At 39.0% G+C, this 23,403-nt stretch overlaps 1 protein-coding gene across 1 annotated transcript in view; it reads left to right on the forward strand.

Annotated features, from left to right (window-relative positions):
• The window catches only part of ASB15 (ankyrin repeat and SOCS box containing 15), a 42,127-nt gene extending 21,118 nt beyond the window's left edge, over positions 1-21,009 (forward strand). Inside the window, exons 7-11 of the mRNA XM_040259555.1 lie at positions 8,950-9,195; positions 10,589-10,760; positions 12,327-12,897; positions 13,417-13,570; positions 17,772-21,009. Of these exons, the coding sequence (XP_040115489.1) occupies positions 8,950-9,195; positions 10,589-10,760; positions 12,327-12,897; positions 13,417-13,570; positions 17,772-17,944 (1,316 nt within the window). The 3' untranslated portion in view covers positions 17,945-21,009. The remainder of the gene's footprint in view (positions 1-8,949; positions 9,196-10,588; positions 10,761-12,326; positions 12,898-13,416; positions 13,571-17,771) is intronic.
• Positions 21,010-23,403: the final 2,394 nt, after the last annotated feature.

The following is a 23,403-nucleotide window of genomic DNA, read 5'->3' on the forward strand; positions in this document are numbered from 1 at the left end:
AAATAGTCTCTAAGTGGGATCTGGCCTGTAAGGGACATTGCATATGTGATCTGTAGCTTAAACAAAGAGGCAGAAAAGGGACTCCAGAGAGAGACATGAGGTACAGAGCAGAATGATGAGACCAAATTTGAAGGCGGAGAGCCGGCAGATTCTGAGCACATAAGTGTTCACTGGGGTCACCACTGCGACACACCAAAGGAATGATTGTAAGCCTGAAGATGTCGTTTATCTGTACACAGCTTCTTCTCAGGCTTGTATATCCTGCTGTTTGTTGACCAATAAGAATTGGCACATCTATTTGCAGTACCAGAGTGAGATGAGATTAACTACAGATGACCACAGATAACCTTTCTTTCTCTCAGGGACATAGGTGTGGAGAAAGAATTAGGGTTTTGGCATCTGAGATACTTGTATTTATTTTTCTTCCATTTTTTTGAAATGTAATTGACATATAACATGGTACTAGTTTCAGGTATACAACATGATTTGATGTATGTATTACTATGAAATGATTACAACAGAAAGCCTAGTTAACATGCCTCACTTCACATAGTTACACACTGTTTTTTCTTGTGTTGCAAACTTTGTTTTGCAAACTTTTAAGATCTGCTCTCTTAACTTTCAAGTATACAATTCAGTATTGTCATGTGAATGTTAATTCTAGTTGGGAGACTGCAGTTATGGGTCTCAGTTTCCTCATGTGTAAAATGGAAATACAACATCCACCATGCAGAATTAGCCTATTATACAGAGTGAAGTGAGAATGGAAAACACCAAAACAGTATATTAATGCATATATATGGAATTTAGAAAGATGGTAATGATGACCCTATATGCAAGACAGCAAAAAAGGCACAGATGTAAAGAACAGACTTTTGGACTCTGTGGGAGAAGGCGAGGATGGGATGATTTGAGAGAACACTGAAACATGTATATTACCTATATGTATATGTGTGAAGTGAAGTCGCTCAGTCATGTCAGACTCTTTGCGACCCCATGGACCATAGCCTACCAGGCTCCTCGGTTCATGGGATTTTCCAAGGAAGAATACTGGAGTGGGTTGCCATTTCCTTCTCCAGGGGAACTTCCCGACCCAGGGATCAAACCCGGGTCTCCCGCATTGTATATAGTATGTATATGCGTATTTCACGTGTATATGTGAAATAGATCGCCAGTCCAGGTTCAATGCATGAGACAGGGTGCTCAGGGCCGGTGCACTGGGATGACCCTGAGGGATGTGATGAGGAGGGAGATTTTCAGGATGGGGGACACATGTACACCCATGGCGATTCATGTGAATGTATGGCAAAACTGCTAAAATATTGTAAAGTAATTAGGCTCCAATTAAAATATATAAATTAATTTACAAAAATAATTAGAGAAAAATCAGTTCAGTTCCATTCAGTTCAGTCACTCAGTTGTGTCTGACTCTTTGTGACCCTATGGACTGCAGCATGCCAGGCTTCCTTGTCCATCACCAACTCCTGGAGCTTGCTCAAACTTAGGTCCATTGTGTCAGTAATGCCATCCAACCATCTCATCTTCTGTCGTCCCCTTCTCCCACCTTCAGTCTTTCCCAGCATCAGGGTGTTTTCAAGTGAGTCAGTTCTTCGCATCAGATGGCCAAAGTATTGGAGCTTCAGCATCAGTCCTTTCAATGAATATTCAGGGCTGATTTCCTTTAATATTGACTGGTTGGATTTCCTTGAAGTCCAAGGGACTCTCAGGAGTCTTCTCCATCACCACAGTTCAAAAGCATCAATTCTTGGATGCTCAGTTTTCTTTATAGTCCAAATCTCAATTCCATACATGACTACTGGAAAAACCATAGCTTTGACTAGACGGACCTTTGTTGGCAAAGTAACGTCTCTGCTTTTTAATATGCTGTCTATGTAGATCATAACTTTTCTTCCAAGGAGCAAGCGTATTTTAATTTCATAGCTGCAATCACCATCTGCAGTGATATTGGAGCCTCTAAAAATAAAGTCTCTCAGCGTTTCCATTGTTTTCCCATCTATTTGCCATGAAGTGATGGGACCAGATACCATGATCTTAGTTTTCTGAATGTTGAGTTTTAAGCCAACTTTCTTACTCTCCTCTTTCACTTTCACCAAAAGGCTTTTTAGTTCCTCTTCACTTTCTGCCATAAGGGTGGTGTCATCTGCATATCTGAGGTTACTGATATTTCTCCCAGCAATCTTGATTCCAGCTTGTGCTTCCTCCAGCCCAGCATTTCTCATGATGTTCTCTTTATATAAGTTAAATAAGCAGGGTGACAATATACAGCCTTGACGTACTCCTTTCCCAATTTGGAACCAGTCTGGAAGTCACAGTAAACCAGATTCTATGCTGAATAGCACAGTACAAATGGAATGATCATCTTTCAAAGAGTCTAGTGAGAGCCTAGATATGATCGAAATAGAAAACAAGTGTTAATAAATGCTATAACAAAAGTGTATATCCAAAGTAAGTTGGGGAAATAAGAGAGCAGTGGAATCTGTGAAACTTCCAAAGAAATAGTTGTGACTCATGGGACATAGAGGGGATCAGCAACAGGTCTTTGCCCCTGCACATAAATGTTAAATGAATAGTGTCATCACATCTAGGGAGCATTCTGCTCTGATTTCTTCTTTACTCTTCTTCTATTTGGCAGCTTTTCAGTTCAGTTCAATCACTCAGTCCTGTCCGACTCTTTGCGACCTCATGAATCGCAGCACGCCAGGCCTCCCTGTCCATCACCAACTCTGGAGTTCACTCAAACTCACATCCATCAAGTCAGTGATGCCATCCAGCCATCTCATTCTCTGTCGTCCCCTTTTCCTCCTGCCCCGAATCCCTCCCAGCTTCAGAGTCTTTTCCAATGAGTCAACTCTTCGCATGAGGTGGCCAAAGTACTGGAGTTTCAGCTTCAGCATCATTCCTTCCAAAGAACACCCAGGGCTGATCTCCTTTAGAATAGACTGGTTGGACTCCTTGTAGTCCAAGGGACTCTCAAGAGTTTTCTCCAACACCACAGTTCAAAAGCATCAATTATTCTATGCTCAGCTTTCTTTATAGTCCAACTCTCACATCCACACATGACTAATGGAAAAACCATAGCTTTGACTAGATGGGGCCTTTGTTGACAAAGTAATGTCTCTGCTTTTGAATATACTATCTAGGTTGGTCATAGCTTTCCTTCCAAGGAGTAAGCGTCTTTTAATTTTATGGCTGCAGTCACCATCTGCAGTGATTTTGGAGCCCAAAAAAATAAAGTCTGACACTCTTTCCACTGTTTCCCCATCTATTTGCCATGAAGTGATGGGACCAGATGCCATGATCTTCATTTCCTGAATGTTGAGGTTTAAGCCAACTTTTCACTCTCCTTTCACTTTCATCAGAGGCTTTTTAGTTCCTCTTCACTTTCTGCCATAATGGTTGTGTCATCTGCATATCTGAGGTAATTGATATTTCTCCTGGCAATCTTGATTCCAGCTTGTGCTTCTTCCAGCCCAGCGTTTCTCATGATGTACTCTGCATATAAGTTAAATAAGCAGGGTGACAATATACAGCCTTGACATACTCCTTTGCCTATTTGGAACCAGTCTGTTGTTCCATGGCCAGTTCTAACTGTTGCTTCCTGAGCTGCATACAGATTTCTCAAGAGGCAGGTCAGGTGGTCTGGTATTCCCATCTCTTTCAGAATTTTCCACAGTTTATTGTGATCCACACAGTCAAAGGCTTTGGCATAGTCAATAAAGCAGAAATAGATGTTTTTTCTGGAACTCTCTTGCTTTTTCGATGATCCAGCGGATTTTGGCAGTTTGATCTTTGGTTCCTCTGCCTTTTTTAAAACCAATTTGAACATCTGGAAGTTCACAGTTCACATATTGCTGAAGCCTGGCTTGGAGAATTTTGAGCATGACTTTACTAGCATGTGAGATGAGTGCAATTGTGCGGTAGTTTGAGCATTCTTTGGCATTGCCTTTCTTTGGGTTTGGAATGCCAAAGATGGGCGGGTCATGGTGGCAGCTTTTAGGCTTCTCCAATACAGATTAAATTGGAAAAACTAATTATTATAGTCAGGGTACAGATAAAACTTCCATAACAAAACAAGCATACAAACACAGATACATAAAACAGACACACTGCAATGACTTCGAAAAGCAAGAAGTTCATTCCTCTCTCTCACAACAGTTCAGAAGCGAGTGGTCCAGGGTTTGGCAGAATGGCTATACCACCTTTACATAAGACTGTAGATGTTACATTTTTCCATCCATCAGGGAAGAGGAAAGAGGCAGCCTTGGGAAAATTTCAGCCTCTAAGAAGATCACCTGGACGTTGTACACAGCACTTCTGTTCATACCGTTTGTTCAGATTTTGTCACATAGTCTTAAATTGGGGTATTTAGTTTCTACCTGGATAGACTGTGAACAGCTAAAACTCGGGAACTTCTGATTCTAAAGGAAAAGGTGAAATACAAGTACTGAAGAAGATACGGTTGTTTCTACGTACATGTTACCAGACTTTATGTCACAGTAACATGGTGCTTTTTAAAATGAACAGAACACTTTTCCTGAGCAAGATCTACTGATACTACCAGAATATCACATATGGTTGCTTCACCACTATTAGTATGACTTATTATTTTTGTAAAGGCATATACCATGGACTATTTGCATGTATTTGTTGCCATTTCTATAGTCTTTGATTTCTGCAAAAAAGATATACTCTTCCAGAGTTTATATATTATCTCACTTTGCAAATATAAAATTATTCTCTGCTTGCTATTCTCAATCCACTTAATATTGTTAAGGGACAACTAAGCCATGATTATTACTCATTTGTTTTCATTTTACTTCACTTAAAATTTCCTTTACTGCTTAATGCCCACAACAGAGCATTAAATATTTGTCTGCATTTCAAATTCTCAATTGTTAGTCTCTCTGCTCTAGCAATAACTGAAATTGGGAAAGGAACTTTGATCCTTGAGTTATAAGAATCAAAATAGAATTAATGCTTAGAAATAATATTTTTAAAAACCAAATGGTAACATCATAGATAAAACAAAAGTCTCACAGAGGAAATATTATGGAGGTGTTCACTTATGTCCCCACCAGCCACATTTCTGGAGGATAGGGACACCCCTTGGGTTACCTTCTTTAGGCCATTCATTGTGGATTCTATGTCATCTTTTTAGGTTCATAAGAAAATGGATCTTCCATGGCACTTTCTGTTTTCCCTTTTCTTGCATTTTGAAGCTACTTGAAATATGCTACTCATAGTTAATTAACTTATAAAGGAGAGACGAGGGAGGAAAGTGCTGTTATTTTTTTAATGTATGCACAACACCATGTTTGTCTTAACCTGACACTATTATCTTTCTTTATTTATGAAATATCCTTGTGTGTGCTCAGTCGCTCAGTTGTGTCCGACTGCAGCCCTATGGACTGTAGTCCACTGGCTCCTCTGTCCATGGAATTTTCTAGGCAAGAATACTGGAGTGGGTTGCCAGTTCCTACTCCAAGGGATCTCCTGAACCTAGGGACTGAATCTGTGTCTCTTGAGTCTCCTGTGTTGGCAGGCAGATTCTTTAACACTAGAGATATCCTTTAGAAAGAAAAAAGTAAATTCACTCTTGGTCCCTCAAGGGCCCTTCTTCCCCCAGCAGCCAGCTGACCCTTAATTATGGTACTTTGATATATTACAATCTTGTTATACAGTTACTTGCCAAGTGTAGATATCTGATATGTGATGATCTTATAGTTATTAAGTGTTTTTTGCACACAGACTCCTTCTCAGCCCATCCCTCTAAACTTGGTGTCGCCTTCCTCCAGTAGGACAGTCACATGATTGTCCTGGCCAGAGGGTCCCAGGGTGCAGAGGAAGCCAAGGGAACTGTCTGGTACAACAGCTCAGCTCCTCTGCTTTCCACTTTCCCAAAACATGGCGCCATTCACAGCTCAGTTAATTTTACTTCATTTTCTATCTTACAAATCAGTATATATCCTCTTTACTCCATCTCCTCTTTCAGTCTTCCAATCTTTGTCTAGGTACTACAGAAAAAAATCTCTATTGGTATGAGTCAGATGATCACTGAAAATATTAAGTAAGTTATATGGGCAAAACTCATGAAGAGTAGGACATGACTGAGCGACTGAACTGGAACTGGAAGGGCAAAACACATATATCCAGAAAGAAATGACAACATTTTTTTTAAAGAAAGAAAGTGCCAGTAAAGTATAAAGTGTTCAAAAGTGCCTATAACCTATGCAAAATATCCCCTTAAATTCCCTAACTCTTCAGCTGAGGCTTGCTCTCCTCTAAGCATATAGAGATACATATATTATGTGAAATGTATTCTTTACTTCATAAATTATTTAATTTGTGTTTTACTTAGTTACATTTCACACATACTGTACCTTGTTAGTTTTCAGTATTTTAGCCAATTATCGATTAAGGATGTCTTCACGGTTTAGCTTGGAAGAGGGGTTCCCCACGATTTTCATTATTATTTCTATGAGGAATAAAATATATTCTTAGTTCCAAAAACTGAACTACAAATAAGCTTTATTTTTTTGGTTATTTCAAGTTGAATATGGCTTATATATGCTGTTATTTTCTTGAAGAAAGGCTAGTATCTCTAATCAACATGTTCCCTGAGTCAGATGAAAGGAAAACAGATCATAAAGGAAGAGGTTCATTATTTTATCACATTTTTTTTTCTAATTAGAAAAAATGGAATAGGAGCAAGAAGATAAATGAGAGCACATTATCTCTTATTTAGTTTAAGTTATCGATGTTTGCTTCGCAAGAGCACCAGCTAGAATGAGGTAATTCACTGTAATTAGAGCTGCCAGTGGCAGGTGGGTGATTCAGAGAAAGGCATTTGTCAACAGATTCTGCTTCAGACAGTGAGCAGGAGAAAAACTGAAATGTTGCTGCAGTGATGGCTTGCTTCCCTCCTAGTGAAATAGACAATTTGTCCTCATCCTCCTTTTCTGCTTTTTGGAGCCATTTCTCTTGCCTTGGCCTCAGAGCCTTTCCACCTTCGGCTTCTTACCTGCCCAGAATGTTCCGTGTGCCCCCACATCCCCTTCTGTCTTTCCCAGCAAAGGCCCAGTCTTTGAATCTTTTATTCAAACAGAAGACAGTATCGCCTTCACCCCCAGGCTGCAAATTCCCCAAGTGAGAACCATGTCTGTCTTTTTCCTGCTGCCCCCTCTACCTAACAAGTGACTCAGACAGTAAAGAATCTGCCTGCAATGCAGGAGACCTGGGTTCAATCTCTGGGTTGGGAAGACCCCCTGGAGGCATGGCTACCCATTCCAGTATTCTTGCCTGGAGAATCTCCATGGACAGAGGAGCCGAGTGGGCTACAGTCTACCGGGTCACAAAGAGTCAGACACGACTGAATGACTAACACTTACATATAGCCAGCACATATTAACTGAATGAAAGAATGAATAAGCGTTAGAGAGTAACCTTCATTCTGCTCTGTTTCTTAAAAGATTTTACATACTGATAAGAGGAAAATGCATGACATCTTGGAGAAGTATTTATACCTCACTTGGGAGAATCCAAGTTCCCATCACTTCATGGGAAATAGATGGGGAAACAGTGGAAAGAGTGTCAGACTTTTCTGGGGGGGCTCCAAAATCACTGCAGATGGTGACTGCAGCCATGAAATTAAAAGACGCTTACTCCTTGGAAGAAAAGTTATGACCAACCTAGATAGTATATTCAAGAGCAGAGACATTACTTTGCCGACTAAGGTCCGCCTAGTCAAGGCTATGGTTTTTCTAGTGGTCATGTATGGGTGTGAGAATTGGACTGTGAAGAAGGCTGAGCGCCAAAGAATTGATGCGTTTGAACTGTGGTGTTGGAGAAGACTCTTGAGTATCCCTTGGACTGCAAGGAGATCCAACCAGTCCATTCTGAAGGAGATCAACCCTGGGATTTCTTTGGAAGGAATGATGCTAAAGCTGAAGCTCCAGTACTTTGGCCACCTCATGCGAAGAGTTGACTCATTGGAAAAGACTCTGATGCTGGGAGGGATTAGGGGCAGGAGGAGAAGGGGAAGACAGAGGATGAGATGGCTGGAGGCATCACGGACTAGATGGATGCGAGTCTGAGTGAACTCCGGGAGATGGTGATGGACAGGGAGGCCTGGCGTGCTGAGATTCATGGGGTCGCAAAGAGTCGGACATGACTGAGTGACTGAACTGAACTGGGAGAATCCATTAACAATCTGGAAGAGAAAAAGACTTAACAGTGTAATTTTAGCTACTAGGAAAAATAAGAGAGGGAGAGAGACATCTGATTTACTGAACCTCAGAAAACATAGTACATCAGCTGTTATGTACTTCACCTGTAAGAACAAGTGACCTACCTGGATTCTAAACATTTCTGTTGCTAACATCTCATAAGAGTACGGGAAAGAAATGTTCATTTAATATGTCCTAATTTGGTGGGAAAAAAACTCTCTAGAGGGAGAAAAACTTGATAAACATTATCTGCACAGGTGGCTCCATGATCCTAGAAGTGAGGAAATCATAATAATAATAATGGTTATCATTTATTGAGCTCCTACTGTATACTAAGCATTTTATATACATTTTAATTTATTTATTTAACTGATACAAAAATTGATATTATTTCCATCTTGGCAATGTCGTGGAAGTTTAGGAAGAGTACACAAAGTATCCTAACTCAGTGACATGCACCCTGTTTTCCACCAAATTCTTACCTCTCCTCAGGTCAGGGTCTTAAAGAAAAGGCAGTATCATCTTATATGCTTACATTCCTCAAGAGAAACCTGTTATGCGAAACAGAGGGGTATGGAAAATACAAGAAAAGTTGTCACTAATACCTCCCTTGACATTAAATCTGGTAATTAGTTTAGTGCCATGTAAGGGATTCATGTTATATGCCTCCTGTTGACTGTTCTTTTTAAAAATCATCTTCAAGCTGTTAAAAGAGGCTCCTATGACATGGTGTCTGCTCTGCTTAAACACAACACCAGTCTTGACCAGCCCTGTGTGAAGCGATGGTCAGCAATGCATGAAGCAGCCAAACAAGGCCGAAAAGACATCATAGCTCTGCTACTAAACAATGGAGGCAATGTCCACCTAAAAGACGGATTTGGAGTGACCCCGTTAGGTGTTGCGGCCGAGTATGGTCACTGTGATGTGTTGGAACATCTGATCCACAAAGGTACGTGGAAAGGAATTGCATGTTGCTGATGTTTCTCCTGGCCTTCCCAGGTGGCTCAGTGGCAAAGAATCTGCTTGCCAATGCAAGAAACACAGGTTCAATCCGTGGGTCAGAAGATCCCCTGGAGGAGGAAATGGCAACTCTGTCCAGTATTCTTGCCTGGGAAATCCCATGAACAGAGGCGCCTGGAGGGCTACCATCCATGGGGTTGCAGAGTCGGACACGACTGAGCGACTGAGCACAAGCACAGTGTTTCTCCTCCCTTCAGATCTCCTTTTCTCCATCTCTCACTGGCCCCTCTTCCTCTCCTGAATGTATCTGGGCATCAGATTTTTACCCCATCCCTCAATAAGCCCCGCAATAGGCCCCTATTGCACGACTCACTTGAATCCTATGCATGGGGACCTACAAATCTGAGTGCCCGGCCCTGATGGCTATCTCTGCTGCTGCTGCTGCTGCTAGGTCGCTTCAGTCATGTCCGACTCTGTGTGACCCCATAGATGGCAGCCCACCAGGCTCCCTCATCCCTGGGATTCTCCAGGCAAGAATACTGGAGTGAGTTGCTATTTCCTTCTCCAATGCATGAAAGTGAAAAGTGAAAGTGAAGTCGCTCAGTCGTGTCTGACTCTTAGCGACCCCGTGGACTGCAGCCTACCAGTCTCCTCCATCCATGGGACTTTCCAGGCAAGAGTATTGGAGTGGGTTGCCTAGGACCACATTATTCTCAAGGATCCTCTGTAGGGAAAAGACTAGCATTTTTGAACTTTCCCCACAATGCAACTCATTTAATTATCAAATAAGCCATATGAAATAAGCTATATTACTTAGTTTATAGATAAGGAGTTGGAAGTTCATGCAAGTAAGTAGCTTGCCCCAAACTCTCACAGTTAGCAACAAAGCCGTAATTCAAACAGACCACTTTCCCCTACATCATGCCTTCTGGTCCTCATGACATTTGAATATTACACAATTTGTGTTCTCTGATGATATTTTGTGTCATTTCCCCTCTGAGCCATTTAAGATAGTCAGGCTTATTCATCTTAGGATCTTCTGCTGGATCATGCATGGTGTTTACACATAGAAGACAGCTGATAAAGATTTGTTGAAATGAGACAGAGCATTAACTGTTGTCTTTAAAAGTCTAACTAGACCTTTTTTAGGGAGCATTAATTTATCATGAAAATTGACTTGATTTCTCAGATGTCAATGAGGGAAAGATTTTCTAATAGAATGAAAGAGGCTTCATGATTGTTTATTGAAAAGGCTAAGAACACAGATGTTCTTAATTCTGTATTTTTAAGTCCTAATCAGAAAGGCAAACAAAAAGTTATTTTTAAGGAGATGACCTTGCATCTGCCCAGTGATCACTCTGCTGCTTGTGTTATACTGCCAGGAGGTGATGTGCTTGCTTTGGCGGATGATGGTGCATCGGTGTTGTTTGAGGCAGCAGGAGGGGGCAATCCTGACTGCATCTCCCTCCTGCTGGAATACGGAGGAAGTGGAAACATACCTAACAGAGCAGGGCATCTTCCTATACACCGAGCTGCCTATGAGGGACATTACCTGTGAGTAATAAATCATAGCATGATCACTTCAAGTTGAAAACACAGATTTGTATATGTGGTATAATCTTAAATATGTCTCCCAAAATCCAAAAAGAAAAAGGTAAAATGTTCACAAGTTTTGTATATCTATGTGTTTGTTTGATTTTCCCCTTCTTTTTATATTCTTATACCTTAAAAAATTTCCACATTGAATTTATACTGCTTGTCAAATGAAAAGGTATTTTCTCTTAGAAGAAAGTTATAAGTGAGACTTCTGCATGTGCCACCCAAATGTGCCTTTTTTAAAAAATCTGTTTAACAGAAGACTACAGGGCTTCTAAATATTTTGCCCTTGGCAAAGGATTAAAATTTGTATTACTCCAATTTTTATCAACATCAACAGATATTATAAATATAAAATATATCCTTGAATAGAAAGGTATCATTATAAATTTAGGTTTCTTTAAGAAAATGGTCAGATATATTTTAAAATCACAAAATGTGCCACAACCAACACATCAATAGAAATCTATAATCATAATAAACTACCCACCTTGAAAGGATGGTGTTTGGCAATTAAATGTATTTCATAAATTCAAAAACTGTGAACTCATTAGGCTTCATCACTTTCAGTGGTGACGTTGGCTAAGTTAAGTGGCTAATGACAAGTAATTGATGCGAAGTGACATGTTGTTAAAGTTTACCTGGATTTACTCCCAGTGTTCATAAATTCACACCTGGTAGCTCTGAATTAGGCACAAGAGATCAAGTTCTCCTTGCCTGTGGCTCTCATACATGTCCAATTCATCAGTCAAGTGTGAAATTCACAGCTATTCGTCACAGGTTCTTAGTAATACAAGCTGTGATTAGTTATCTCAATTGAAATCATGTAAGATTGATGGAACAATAAAGACCCTTCTTGTTGCTAATAATTCAAATTCAAGTAAGTAGAGAGGAAATACATGGACAATATTAAAGCATAGATTGTTCATGGAGCAGTGAAAGCGGAATAACAAATAAAAATTCAAGAGGCCTAAATTCTAGTCATTACTCTTCTGCATCTGTGTGACCTTGGACAAGTCATTTCACCTCTCAAGTCTTCGTATGGCTCTGCTGGTAATAAAAGGGTTGGATTCAGCAATGCCCAAGGTGACTTCCAGCTCTAATTTCCTGTGACTCCGTGGTTCTAATTAATGGTCAACAGTATGAAGCATTCATCTGTAACATTGAATGGACCTACTTTTCTGTTATATTTTCTTCATTAAGTAGCCTTGGTTGATTATAGATAATATGTTGTTCAGAGAAGAACTGAAAAATTGGGGAGGGTTCCTGAGGAATCACAATTCTAGAACCAAATATATAAGATCTAGTAGGTTCCCCAGGAATATTTAGACTGGGAAGCTAAATCAAAACTAAACTGAATAGTACTAAGTCTATGGAAAAAGACTGAACGTTTTTGTGTAAGGTTATCTAGAGAAAATAAACTAATCAAATTGCATTCACTTGTCCAGCATGGAAGCTGGTTTATTTCGCTTCTTGATTTTCTTCCTGCCATGTGGATATTTAATTCTTTTTTTTTTTTTTTAGTGCACTGAAATATCTTATTCCAGTAACATCCAAACATGCAATCCAGAAAAGTGGGCTAACACCAATTCACTCAGCAGCAGATGGACAAAATGCACAGTGCCTAGAACTGCTTATTGAAAATGGCTTTGATGTCAATAGCTTGCTTTCTGACCACATTTCTGAGAGCTATGATGACGAACGAAAGACTGCGCTCTATTTTGCTGTTTGCAATAATGATATCCTTTGCACAGAAATCCTCCTGGCTGCAGGGGCAGACCCAAACCTAGATCCCCTCAACTGTCTCCTGGTGGCAGTGAGGGCCAGTAATCATGAAATTGTCCGGCTGCTTCTTGCCCATGGAGCTAATGTCAATTGTTACTTCATGCACGTGAATGACACTCGTTTCCCCAGTGCCATACAGTATGCCCTAAATGACGAGGTAATGCTCAGGCTGTTGCTGAATAATGGCTACCAGGTGGAGATGTGCTTTGAATGCATGCACGGGGACATCTTTGGAAACTCATTTGTGTGGTCGGAGATAGAGGAAGAGGTACTGCCGGGATGGACATCTTGTGTCATAAAAGATAACCCGGTGAGTTACCCCCTTCTCTTCTTCATATTGGGTCAGCATCATAATTTTGCTCGTTTAGGGATGTTCCAAGAAAAGAAAAATCAACTCCAACTTTTATATTTTTCTTCTTGTGTTTTTGTTTGCAATGAGATGGGGAAATAAACATTAAACTAAGCCCCCCAAAGTATAGTTTTCTTGAATTGGAAACCAAATGTTGAATAATTTGGAAAATGTATGCAGTTAATAATTCATGCTTATTTGGTGGAATTTGGGGGCTAGAAACATGGTAAGAAGAATCACGGAAAATAGCATGGTTCTTCCACATTATGCTAAGTACTGTCACATCAGAGCCATGCATGCTCCAGGGCTCACTGTTTAACAGAAACAAACAAATCATTTACTTTGCTTTTTTGGTTCATAACAAGAAGTGTACTTTTATTTCATGTAAAAAGGCAAAGGAAGTAATTTGTCAGAACAAAATTGTTTATGAATATAGTATATTAAAAGTGCTACTAACTTCAATTTTATTCCTTCTTTCAGTTCTGTGAGTTTATTACAGTCCCCTGGATGAAGCACTTGGTAGGCAGTGTTATTCGTGTATTAATAGATTACACGGATTATATCCCTCTGTGTGCTAAACTGAAGTCTGCGCTAGAAGTACAGAGAGAATGGCCAGAAATCCGTCAAATACTAGGTAAAAGCAAAAGTTTTTTCTACAAAATTTTTTATGGAGAATGTATATAGGAAAAATTTCTTAATGTCAGTTTTGATACTTTTTCAGTGCTACCTTATATTAGGATTTATCTGTTTTCTCAAATAATCCTTAATTGTTCCTCTGATAGAAGATACTTTTTGCTTTTTCTTGACACTTTCCAACTGTTTAATTGTATAATGAACAATACCATAACTATATTAACATTCTGAATAGAACTCACTTTTTAAAAGTTAACTTCTATAATATCATAAAGTATAGGATTCTCCATGTGGGCAGGGATCTGTTTTGTTTATTTTTGTACTCTCGGGGCTTAGCATAATGCCTCATAAGCAGTAGATACTCAATACTAAATAAATGAACGAATGGAATGAATTAAAATATCCTTTTTGATCCAGTTTCTCTGGGTCTTTACTGACAAATTCCTACTATGAAAAGTATGTTTTAAGGCAGGCCATTTTGTATTTTCTAGGTTAAAGCTTAGTTACAATCATAAAAGTGAATCATATTATGAAAGTTTCAATAAAAATACATCTAAAATTACTCCAAATACATATAGAAAGTGAAGTCGCTCAGTCGTGTCCAACTCTTTGCGACCCCATGGACTGTAGCCTACCAGGCTCTTCCCTCCATGGGATTCTCCAGGCAAGAGTACTGGAGTGGGTTGCCATCTCCTTCTCCAGCGGATCTTCCCGACCCAGGGATCAAACCTAGGTCTCCTGCATTCCAGGCAGACACTTTAACCTCTGAGCCACCAGGGAAGCCCAAATACATATAACAACCAGAAAATAATTTATAAATTTGGAATGTTTTCTCTTTCAAAATATGAGTTTGGAAAAATGTACTTTCAAAACCTACTTGGACAATTTCATGGAGGCTAAAGAAGCATCCTAGAACCTACACCTAAATCAATCTTCAATGGTATAACAAAACCACAACATCCCATTCTTTAAGATCAAGCAAATTTTATGCAAATTAGTAGATGATATTTTATAGTCAAAAAGGTGAGATTGAAATGTTTACCTGATTTACATACCATATTTGTTAGATATAAAGTTCTATAAAAAGAAATGTTCATCTAAGTACTTAGTTTCAATCAGAGTCTCATACATTAAAGTATATGATCTGAATCTGGACTGTTTTGACCATGGTAGCAAGAGACGGAAGTTGGCAGAAACGGTGGAGATTTGATTGGCTAGAAAGAGTGTTAGTTCAGCTGAACACACATTAGGTGGTAAGCTTGGAATTTCCTCACATGGCTCTTCCACTGGAATGAGTTCTATGATAGAATAGACTTTGGGGCAACTAAAACAAGAATCTCAGAGAATCTAGTGAATGATAGAGCCTAGAAATTGACCTCTGGGGTCAGATAGGTCTGAAATAGGATGCAACATTGGCCTGGTATAGAATTGCTGAGCCACATAGTGTTTAGGTCATTCAGGGCTGATATTTTCAGAGAAACAAGCAACAATTTATTCTGTCATTTTTGTTTCATTCAGGGGAGGGGATTTTTTTTAATGTTTAATTTCCTATAAGAAAACCAAGATAGTCATACTGGTTGTGTGACTTTGAGCATGGTTACTTATTCTTTTTACATCAAGGTTTTCCCACTGCAGAATGGGGCTTGCATAATATTTACCTGTTAAGGTTGTTGTGGGAATTAAAAGAGATGTCACATATAAGGCACTTAGCATAATGCCTACAGCATTAAAAACACTTAGTAAATTTACCTATTTTAAAGACTAAATTATTAGTATTTTTATGTTATTTTATTACATGGTAAGGTTATATGAAGTATCTGAAATGTGTATGGAAGCATGTCATGAACCCCCACAACTTGAAGAGTTAGATATTATCATTGCTAGTTTTTAAAAATTAAAAACTAAGGCTGAAGGGGATTTACATAATAGTCTGGACTCTATAAATTCTTGAAGCTAGTTACCCTTCTGAACAAAAGCCCAACTTAGGAGTGAAGTCAAAATCAAGCAGGATAGATGAAGAACTACAGCATTTTGGATCTTAAAGATTAACTGAAAGAAAGAGAAGGGGGATGGAGAGAAGGACCAACAGATTAAAAGAATTAAAAAGAACACATCAAACTAAAAAAAAAAAATACTGTCAATACTATAGTTTAGGGATAGCACATGAAGATAATGAAGCTGTAAAGAAAGCGATTACTATAAAAGTCTGAAGAGTAGTTTCTTACAGGAAAGGAAGGAATGAAGTTTGGATGGATTGTGAAGGGAATTCTGGGATGACTGGGGAAGTTCTATTCATGACCTAGGAGAGGTTTGCAGATGTTCACCTGATAATCATTTAAGAAACGATATGTACCGTTGCTTTATCTATATTTTACAATGAAAGAGTTAAAATATTTTGGAGATTGTAAAGGAAAAAACCATAAGGCTTATATAAATTATTTCCCAAAGTTGCAGACAGAAAAATAGCAAAACAAGGATTTGAACTCTAGTCCATCTCATTTAAACACAGGCTCTTTCTCCAATACTACTCTACTTCCTGTCATAGAACAGATTTTGCTTCTAATTAGTAATACATTGTCCGTGTGTTTGTATTGGAAAAGAATGACAAATTCTTGTGACTTTAGAAAAGAAATCCAAGTAAGAATAAGACCAGAAAGTTTTCTAGTTGTTTCAGACACATCATAGCAACTAGAGTGTAGTCAGTTGGATGCTATAAGTATAGTTAACCACTGGATGTCAGGATTTCTCCAGGTATATGTAGGGCAGAGTTTTTGTTAGAGGAAAAAATAAATTTTTTTTAAAGATGGGTTTATTCTGTCTATTTTAGTAATGATAACTTTGCCTCAATAGTTTTTGAAAAACAGTCTTAATTTTTTCAAAATAATTTGAGTACTTATAATTGCAAATATAACAAGAAATGTGATCTCTTTGATTATTGAATTGAGTGATCGTTCACAAATGATTACAATGTACCAACACTTTTCTAATGCTTTACATGAATTAATTTGTTTGACATTTAAACAGCCCTATGAGGTGAGTCCCATTGTTATCCACATTTCCTAGGTGAGAATGCTGAGATCATACGGGTTAAGTAACTTGTCCAGGGTAACACAAATACTATTTAAGTGGCAGAGACTTGATTTTAATCCAAGCTGACTGAGTCCAGAGCTTACCTTTAAGCTTGTGGGCAATGCTGCCTTTTCACTCACTCCTGTTGCTGGATTAATATTTCTGTACTGTAATTATACTAAAGATAAAGTTACTAGAGATAAAGTACGAGTTGAAAAGAAAGACTAACATCAGTTATTTGAACAACATTAGCAGATTTTTTGGAAAATATAAAATTTTTAGGTGTCATACACTGAACCAAACCTAAGATTGAATCATTGACATATGGAATCAGTTGTATCAGATGTTTCACAGATAACTATTCACCAGAAAGATTGGTAGGAGAGAACAGAAGCGAAGGAATATATCTCTAAAATACTGTTCTAAAAAATAAATAGTAGGAGATATGAGCATTTGCTTTCTTTAATCAAGTCCATTTATTCATTTAACATATTCTGTACTTCCCTGATGGTCCAGGGATTAAGATTCCACTCCACACTCCCACTGCAGGGAGTTTGATCCCCAAGGGAGGAAGATCCCCCATGTCACATGGCGAGGTTAAAACAAAAACAAAAAGCATATTCTAGTTGAACACTCCCTAGAAGTCAAGCTCTGTTTTTGACACAGTTCAGTTCAGTTCAGTTGCTCAGTCGTGTCCGACTCTTTGTGACCCCATGAATCACAGCACACCAGGCCTCCCTGTCCATCACCAACTCCCAGAGTTCACTCAAACTTACATCCATCGAGTCGGTGATGCCATCCAGCCATCTCATTCTCTGTCGTCCCCTTCTCCTGCCCCCAGTCCCTCCCAGCATCAGAGTCTTTCCCAATGAGTCAACTCTTCGCATGAGGTGGCCAAAGTACCAGAGTTTTTGACACAGAGGCACACTAAATACCTACCTCAATGGAGCTTGCATTCTAGAGGAAGGGTGTGGAATGCTTAATTGCAATTTGAATTTTACTTAGTCACCAGTTACTAACATGTGCATGCTTGTTTTTTAGAATGACACTTAGTATTATTCTAAAACAGTCTGTATCTTACAGGTTCATTCATATTGTTTCTATTTTTTGCTTGTTTTTCCCATTCACTTTAGAGAATCCATGCTCATTAAAGCATTTATGTCGGTTAAAAATTCGAAGACTGATGGGGCTACAGCGGCTCTGCCAGCCAACCTCGATGGAGAAGCTCTCTCTACCACCAACTATTCAAAGATACATATTATTTAAAGAGTATGACCTCTATGGACAAGAGCTAAAATTGCCATAATTTAAAATAATATTTTTAAATGTGACTTTAAAAATATGTTTAAATGAGATTCCCTCTGAGAATTTCTTGGAATCGTTTTACATCCTGACATATATTTAACCATTGACAATTTTATAACTGGATCCTGGGTTCTTTGGGGAACACCATATTTCACATTTTTAAAGAACTTTACATTGTGATTTTTTTTAAGAGAGTTAATATTCTGCATGTGATCTTCTATTGATTATCTTGGCTTGCAACAAGTCTTCAAACTCTCCTTATCAGGTGGCTCCTACAGTATCCATGAGCAAGTCTCTCCTTTGTTCGTAAAACAATCACTTTCTCAAACCCCAGTTGCTGGCCCACTCTGTCCTTTCTCTTATTGCCACACTATATAAAAGGGCTCCTCCCTGTCTCTGCAGATGCCCTCATTGTCATCTGGCTTCTACTCCCTCCACTGCCCTTCCCAAGGTCCTTATCAACTTGTTTGTTGCTACTTTCCGTGAGCATCCTCCAGTCTTTGCAACTGATTGCTGCTGCATCTGACACTATTACCTACTCTACTCCAGGAAATGACCTTCCCTTGGTTTTCCAGGTGTCTTGTTCTCTTGGCTCTCTTCCAGCCGGTCTAACCACTCTGTTTCTGGCTTCTTCTATGTTGTGCATCTCCTACCAACTCTTTAGTAACATACCTTAAGTTCTCTTTTTTTACGCTCCGTTCAACAGGACATTTCATCCATACCTATGGTTTTATTTACAACCTACATGTTTTTTGACTGTAAATTTATATCTGAAGTTCAACTTTTTCTCTCATGCACATGAGACCTGTGTAGACAATTGGCCTAAAGGACCTTTGAACACAAAGAAACCTCCAAATTCAACACATCCTAAAGCAAATGTGCTGTCTTCCTCCACACACACACACAAAAGGTCTCCTTCTTTTACTATCTCTAGCTCAATTATTCAGTCGCTCACTCATATCTGACTCTTTGTGACCCCATGGACTGCAGCATGCCAGGCTTCCCTGTCCTGCACCAACTCCCAGAGCTTGCTTAAACTCATGTCCATTGAGTCAGTGATGCCATCCAACCATCTCATACTCTGTCATCCCCTTCTCCTCCTGCCTTCAATCTTTCCCAGCATCAAGGTCTTTTCAAGTGAGTCAGTTCTTTGTATCAGGTGGCCAAAGTATTGGAGCTTCAGCTTCAGCATCAGTCCTTCCAATGTATATTTAGGACTGATTTCCTTTAGAATTGACTGGTTTGATCTCCTTGCAGCCCAAGAGACTCTCATTAACCCAATTATTGATTCAGTTTCCCAAGTCAAAAGCTTGCACATAAAACTTGACCATCCCATTTTCCTTATCCAAGTTTATTTCATGAAGTCATCTTCTACTCAGTCTCACTGATTCAGCCTGAATACCAGCTCTCATCTCCTTTCTTCCTGGGATATTGCAGTGCTGCCAAACTGATCCTCCTCTCTGCTATCTTGCCTCATCTAACCCATGTTCTGCACATAACATCCCAGAGTGATCTTTTACAAATGTAAGCAAGTTTCACTCCCCTGCTTAAAATCATTCCCACTGCTCTTGGGATAAAGTCCAAAGTTCTCCATCTGCTCCAAATCCCTGCCTTCCTCTTAGCCTTATCTCTTGGTGTTTCCCGTATGCCAGCTCTTTAAACATGTTAAATACCTCTGATAAGTTAATGCTTTGAACAGTGATTTTGTACATCACTGTGGTGGTGGTTTAGTTGCTAAGTCATGTCCGACTCTGGCAATCCCATGGACTGTAGCCCACCAGGCTCCTCTGTCCATGAGGTTTTTCAGGCAAGAATACTGGAGTAGGTTACCATTTCCTTCTCCAGGGGATCTTCCCAACCCAGGGATAGAACCTGGGTCTCCTACACTGCAGGCAGATTCTTCACCAACTAGGCTACCTATACATCACTAGTTTCTGTTTTAAAAATAGGGTCATCTATTTTATATATACATATATAAAATCTATTATCATGGATATTTCATAAAAGAAGGGCCATTTTAATGCCAGAAAATGGGGCTGCCTTAAACTAGATTATTAAAATTGAATTACTTTATCTTTGTAAAAACTTAACAGTTTGGTCTTCATTTCCACATTGATGAGTGAAAATTTCATTCTAGCCCAACAAGTCTCTGAGGTCTTTGATTTGGGAACCACTGTTTTAAAAGAGTCTCTATTTTCTTGGCCCTCGGGGTCGTTGTATGCTCTTCTTCTTCTGCCTGGAATCCCCTTTCCATCTCCTTCTTCCTCCCTCCACACCTCATCCTACAGGTCTCAGTTTAGGTGTTCCCTCCTCTAGGATGGGAGGCCCTAGAACAGCACTTCTCATGCTGTATTACAGAAACCTGTGTTCCCATCTGTCTGTCCACTAGACTGTAAGCTCTGTGAGGGCAGGGTCTATGTCCGATTTGTTTTACAGTGTTTTCTTAGGGCCAAACACATTCCCTAGAGCATAGAGAGAATTCAAAAATTACTTGTTGAATACACTGAATAGTGAATGTTACGTTATATAGGATCCAGACAAAATTAATCAGTGACCTCATGGTAAAATGATAGTTCTGAATCTCTGAATTGGTTATATAGCTTTAATTATGTAATTACTTGGATTCATTCTTAGATTTTCTTATAATCATTTTTATCTTGAGTTATTGTATTCTTTCAATAGTACTATCTCACTAGTTTATGAGCTATACAAATTGTATTTAGCTCTAGCTATAAGTATGAAAAAACTGTATAATTAGACATATCCTTTTAACCACTTTTATTCCCTAAAGAATATATTTTCATATAGATTAAACTCTAATGTATTTAATTAGAACTATAATGTTTTGGGTATGGGATTTTGTGATTCCTCTGTTGCTCTCCTACTTGTGGCTAAAATGCATTGTTATCTATAATATTACTCTAAGTAGATTTTTTTTTAAAGATTTAAGTGTACCATATGATACTTCAGATATTAAGTAAACTAAAACTTGGATATTTACTGTATTTTTGTATAAATACATTCAAGATACCTCAGATATTAAATAAACTCTAGTACACAAAAGTTTGACATTTTCTTTAATGCGTTTTATGTAAATATATTCAAGAAACACTTGAATGAAAGGATATGAATTCACTGCACCTACTATGGGTTGAAAGTGGTTCTTTGGTACTTGTGAAGCAGGAGAAAAATATATTCTATGAAACTGAGACAATCACTATATTCAAAATGGATTCAACCTCTTTCTTATTACATGTTGAAATTTTCTAGCAGTGTTTTTCTTTGGGGGTGAGCTGGATGGTAAGAGGATTATTTTATATCTAATTAGGACTCTGTTTCTCCAAGAATATGTCACTTTATCTGGGAGGGCAACAGCTGCTTCTCCCCAGTGAGCTTCAGGAGAAGCCAAACATTCTACATGGTGCCTGTTTAACCACTATCATGTTTAATCAACACGATAGGGTTTTGATGACATCTTCCATGCTGCCAAGATGATCATAGCTGTTTTGGTAACTGTGGATTCTGTTTTGTACCATACAGAGACTCTGGTTGGGAAGAAGCAGATATGGCCTCTCATTTGAGTGAGGTTTGTTTAGTTTTTCAGTAGGTCATCTTTAAATACTATTTCCATTTCTGACTTACAATAATTTCATAAGCTCACTGAAGCCATGTACCTCCTGAAGAATATGGGTTAATCATTTTAAATAGTCTCAGAACATGTTTCCAGGCATAAGTCAATGGTGCATAAGTTGTGACAATTGTGTAAATGTTGTACAGCAAATATTCTTAGGGAACACTTGCTTTGATGCAGGTTTTTGAAAAATCAGTGCATAAGGGTGAGACAGCATGGATCCAAAAAAAAAGATGGAGTCTTTTATGACATAGCACATGAAACCCCACATCTGCTATTGCTCGATAAAGTCCTGATCATCAAAAAGGAAGAAGGGCTTCTTAGGGGAGAAGATGTGTGGAAGGAAATAGACTTATTTGACCTCAGCGGCCTGTGTTGTGTAATCTCATGGAGTGCTAGAGATGTCTGGGGATTTGCTGTTTTCGGAAGGAGACAGTCTAGTAATTTGAATCTGGGCACTGGGAGTGCCTGAGTTCTAATGATGGATTGACCAGGGATTCCACCAGAGGCACTGGATGGGTGCTCACATTCTGTGTTTCAGATTCTAGTAGATGAGAGACAGTCCTTTCTCTTTCTTTGGAAGTCTTTCATCCCGGGAGATTCCAATGATTTTAGATAAAACTCCTTGGAAGCAGCCTGTAGTGTTGGATAAGGTAGAAGGTGTGGAGGGTGATAAATATGATACTTACTTGAGGATCGAGTGGGTGTGAGACAGCAGTATCTGGTTTTTTCGGTTTGAAGCAAAGCCTGTACTGGCTTCCTAAAAAAACTTTTTCATGCTTTATGGATGTCAAATAACCAGACATGACATTCAGTAGTCAACAATCTATGTTCCTGATTGTTCTAGTAGCCCCTCATGATCTAGGTACCTCAGTTGGTTTAATATTGTTTCAGTGAAGCACCAGCTTTAATAATTTTTGTCTGGAGGATGGAAATATTTGCACAGACTTTAACTCATTAGAAGCCTTTCAACTTGGACTCAACTGTGGCCCTCAGCCCCTTATTGGGGGCCTGACCTTCAGAGTCATCTGAGGTACCGAAGAGGCAAAAAGTGAATCTGTGTGTTGGATGCCCTGATTAAATTTGAACTGCAACTGTACTGAGTCCAACTTCATGATTGATTCTAGGATATCTGAAGACCCTCTCTTCAATGGGAAACAAAGCCTTTTATTTGACAGTCAAAAATAAGAGTCTAAAACACAAATAAATTTAAGAAGAATCATTTAAAAATCTTTCTAAATAGCAGGGTTTGGTAAGGGAAAATGATGAGACCCCAATGACCATGGAAGGAAAAAAGTAGTTACTTTCTACCCTCCTGCCATAGATCATTTGTTCTATGAATGTGGAAAGATTCTTGAGAGAAATATAGTTCATTTTAATATGTTCCAGTGTTCTTGCCTGGAGAAATCCCAGGGACGGGGGAGTCTGGTGGGCTGCTGTCTATGGGGTCGCACAGAGTCGGACACGACTGAAACGACTTAGCAGCAGCAGCAGTACTACTTCAATAACAATGCCTTTCCTTTGTCCTGTGTTTTACAGTTCACAAAGCATTTCTCATATGTCATCCCCCTTTGCTGTAGGAGCAGGACAGTGAAAGGGTTAAAGAACTCCTCTCTATAGATAAGGAAATCAGTTTCACAGTTAACTAAGATAGTCAATGCTGGGGCTAGGATGCAGTCTAGGGTTTCTGATTGCAAATCCCATGTTGTTTTCACCACATCATTTTTAGTACGGATTAGGAGAGCATTGTTTAGAACAACCCCAAAGTGGAAGCCATCCAAATGTCCATCAACTGGTAAATGAATAAAGACAGTATGGCCAGTCTATAC

The sequence above is a fragment of the Oryx dammah genome, unplaced genomic scaffold (assembly GCF_014754425.2).
Source record: "Oryx dammah isolate SB20612 unplaced genomic scaffold, SCBI_Odam_1.1 HiC_scaffold_18, whole genome shotgun sequence".
NCBI classification, from domain to species: Eukaryota; Metazoa; Chordata; class Mammalia; order Artiodactyla; family Bovidae; genus Oryx; species Oryx dammah.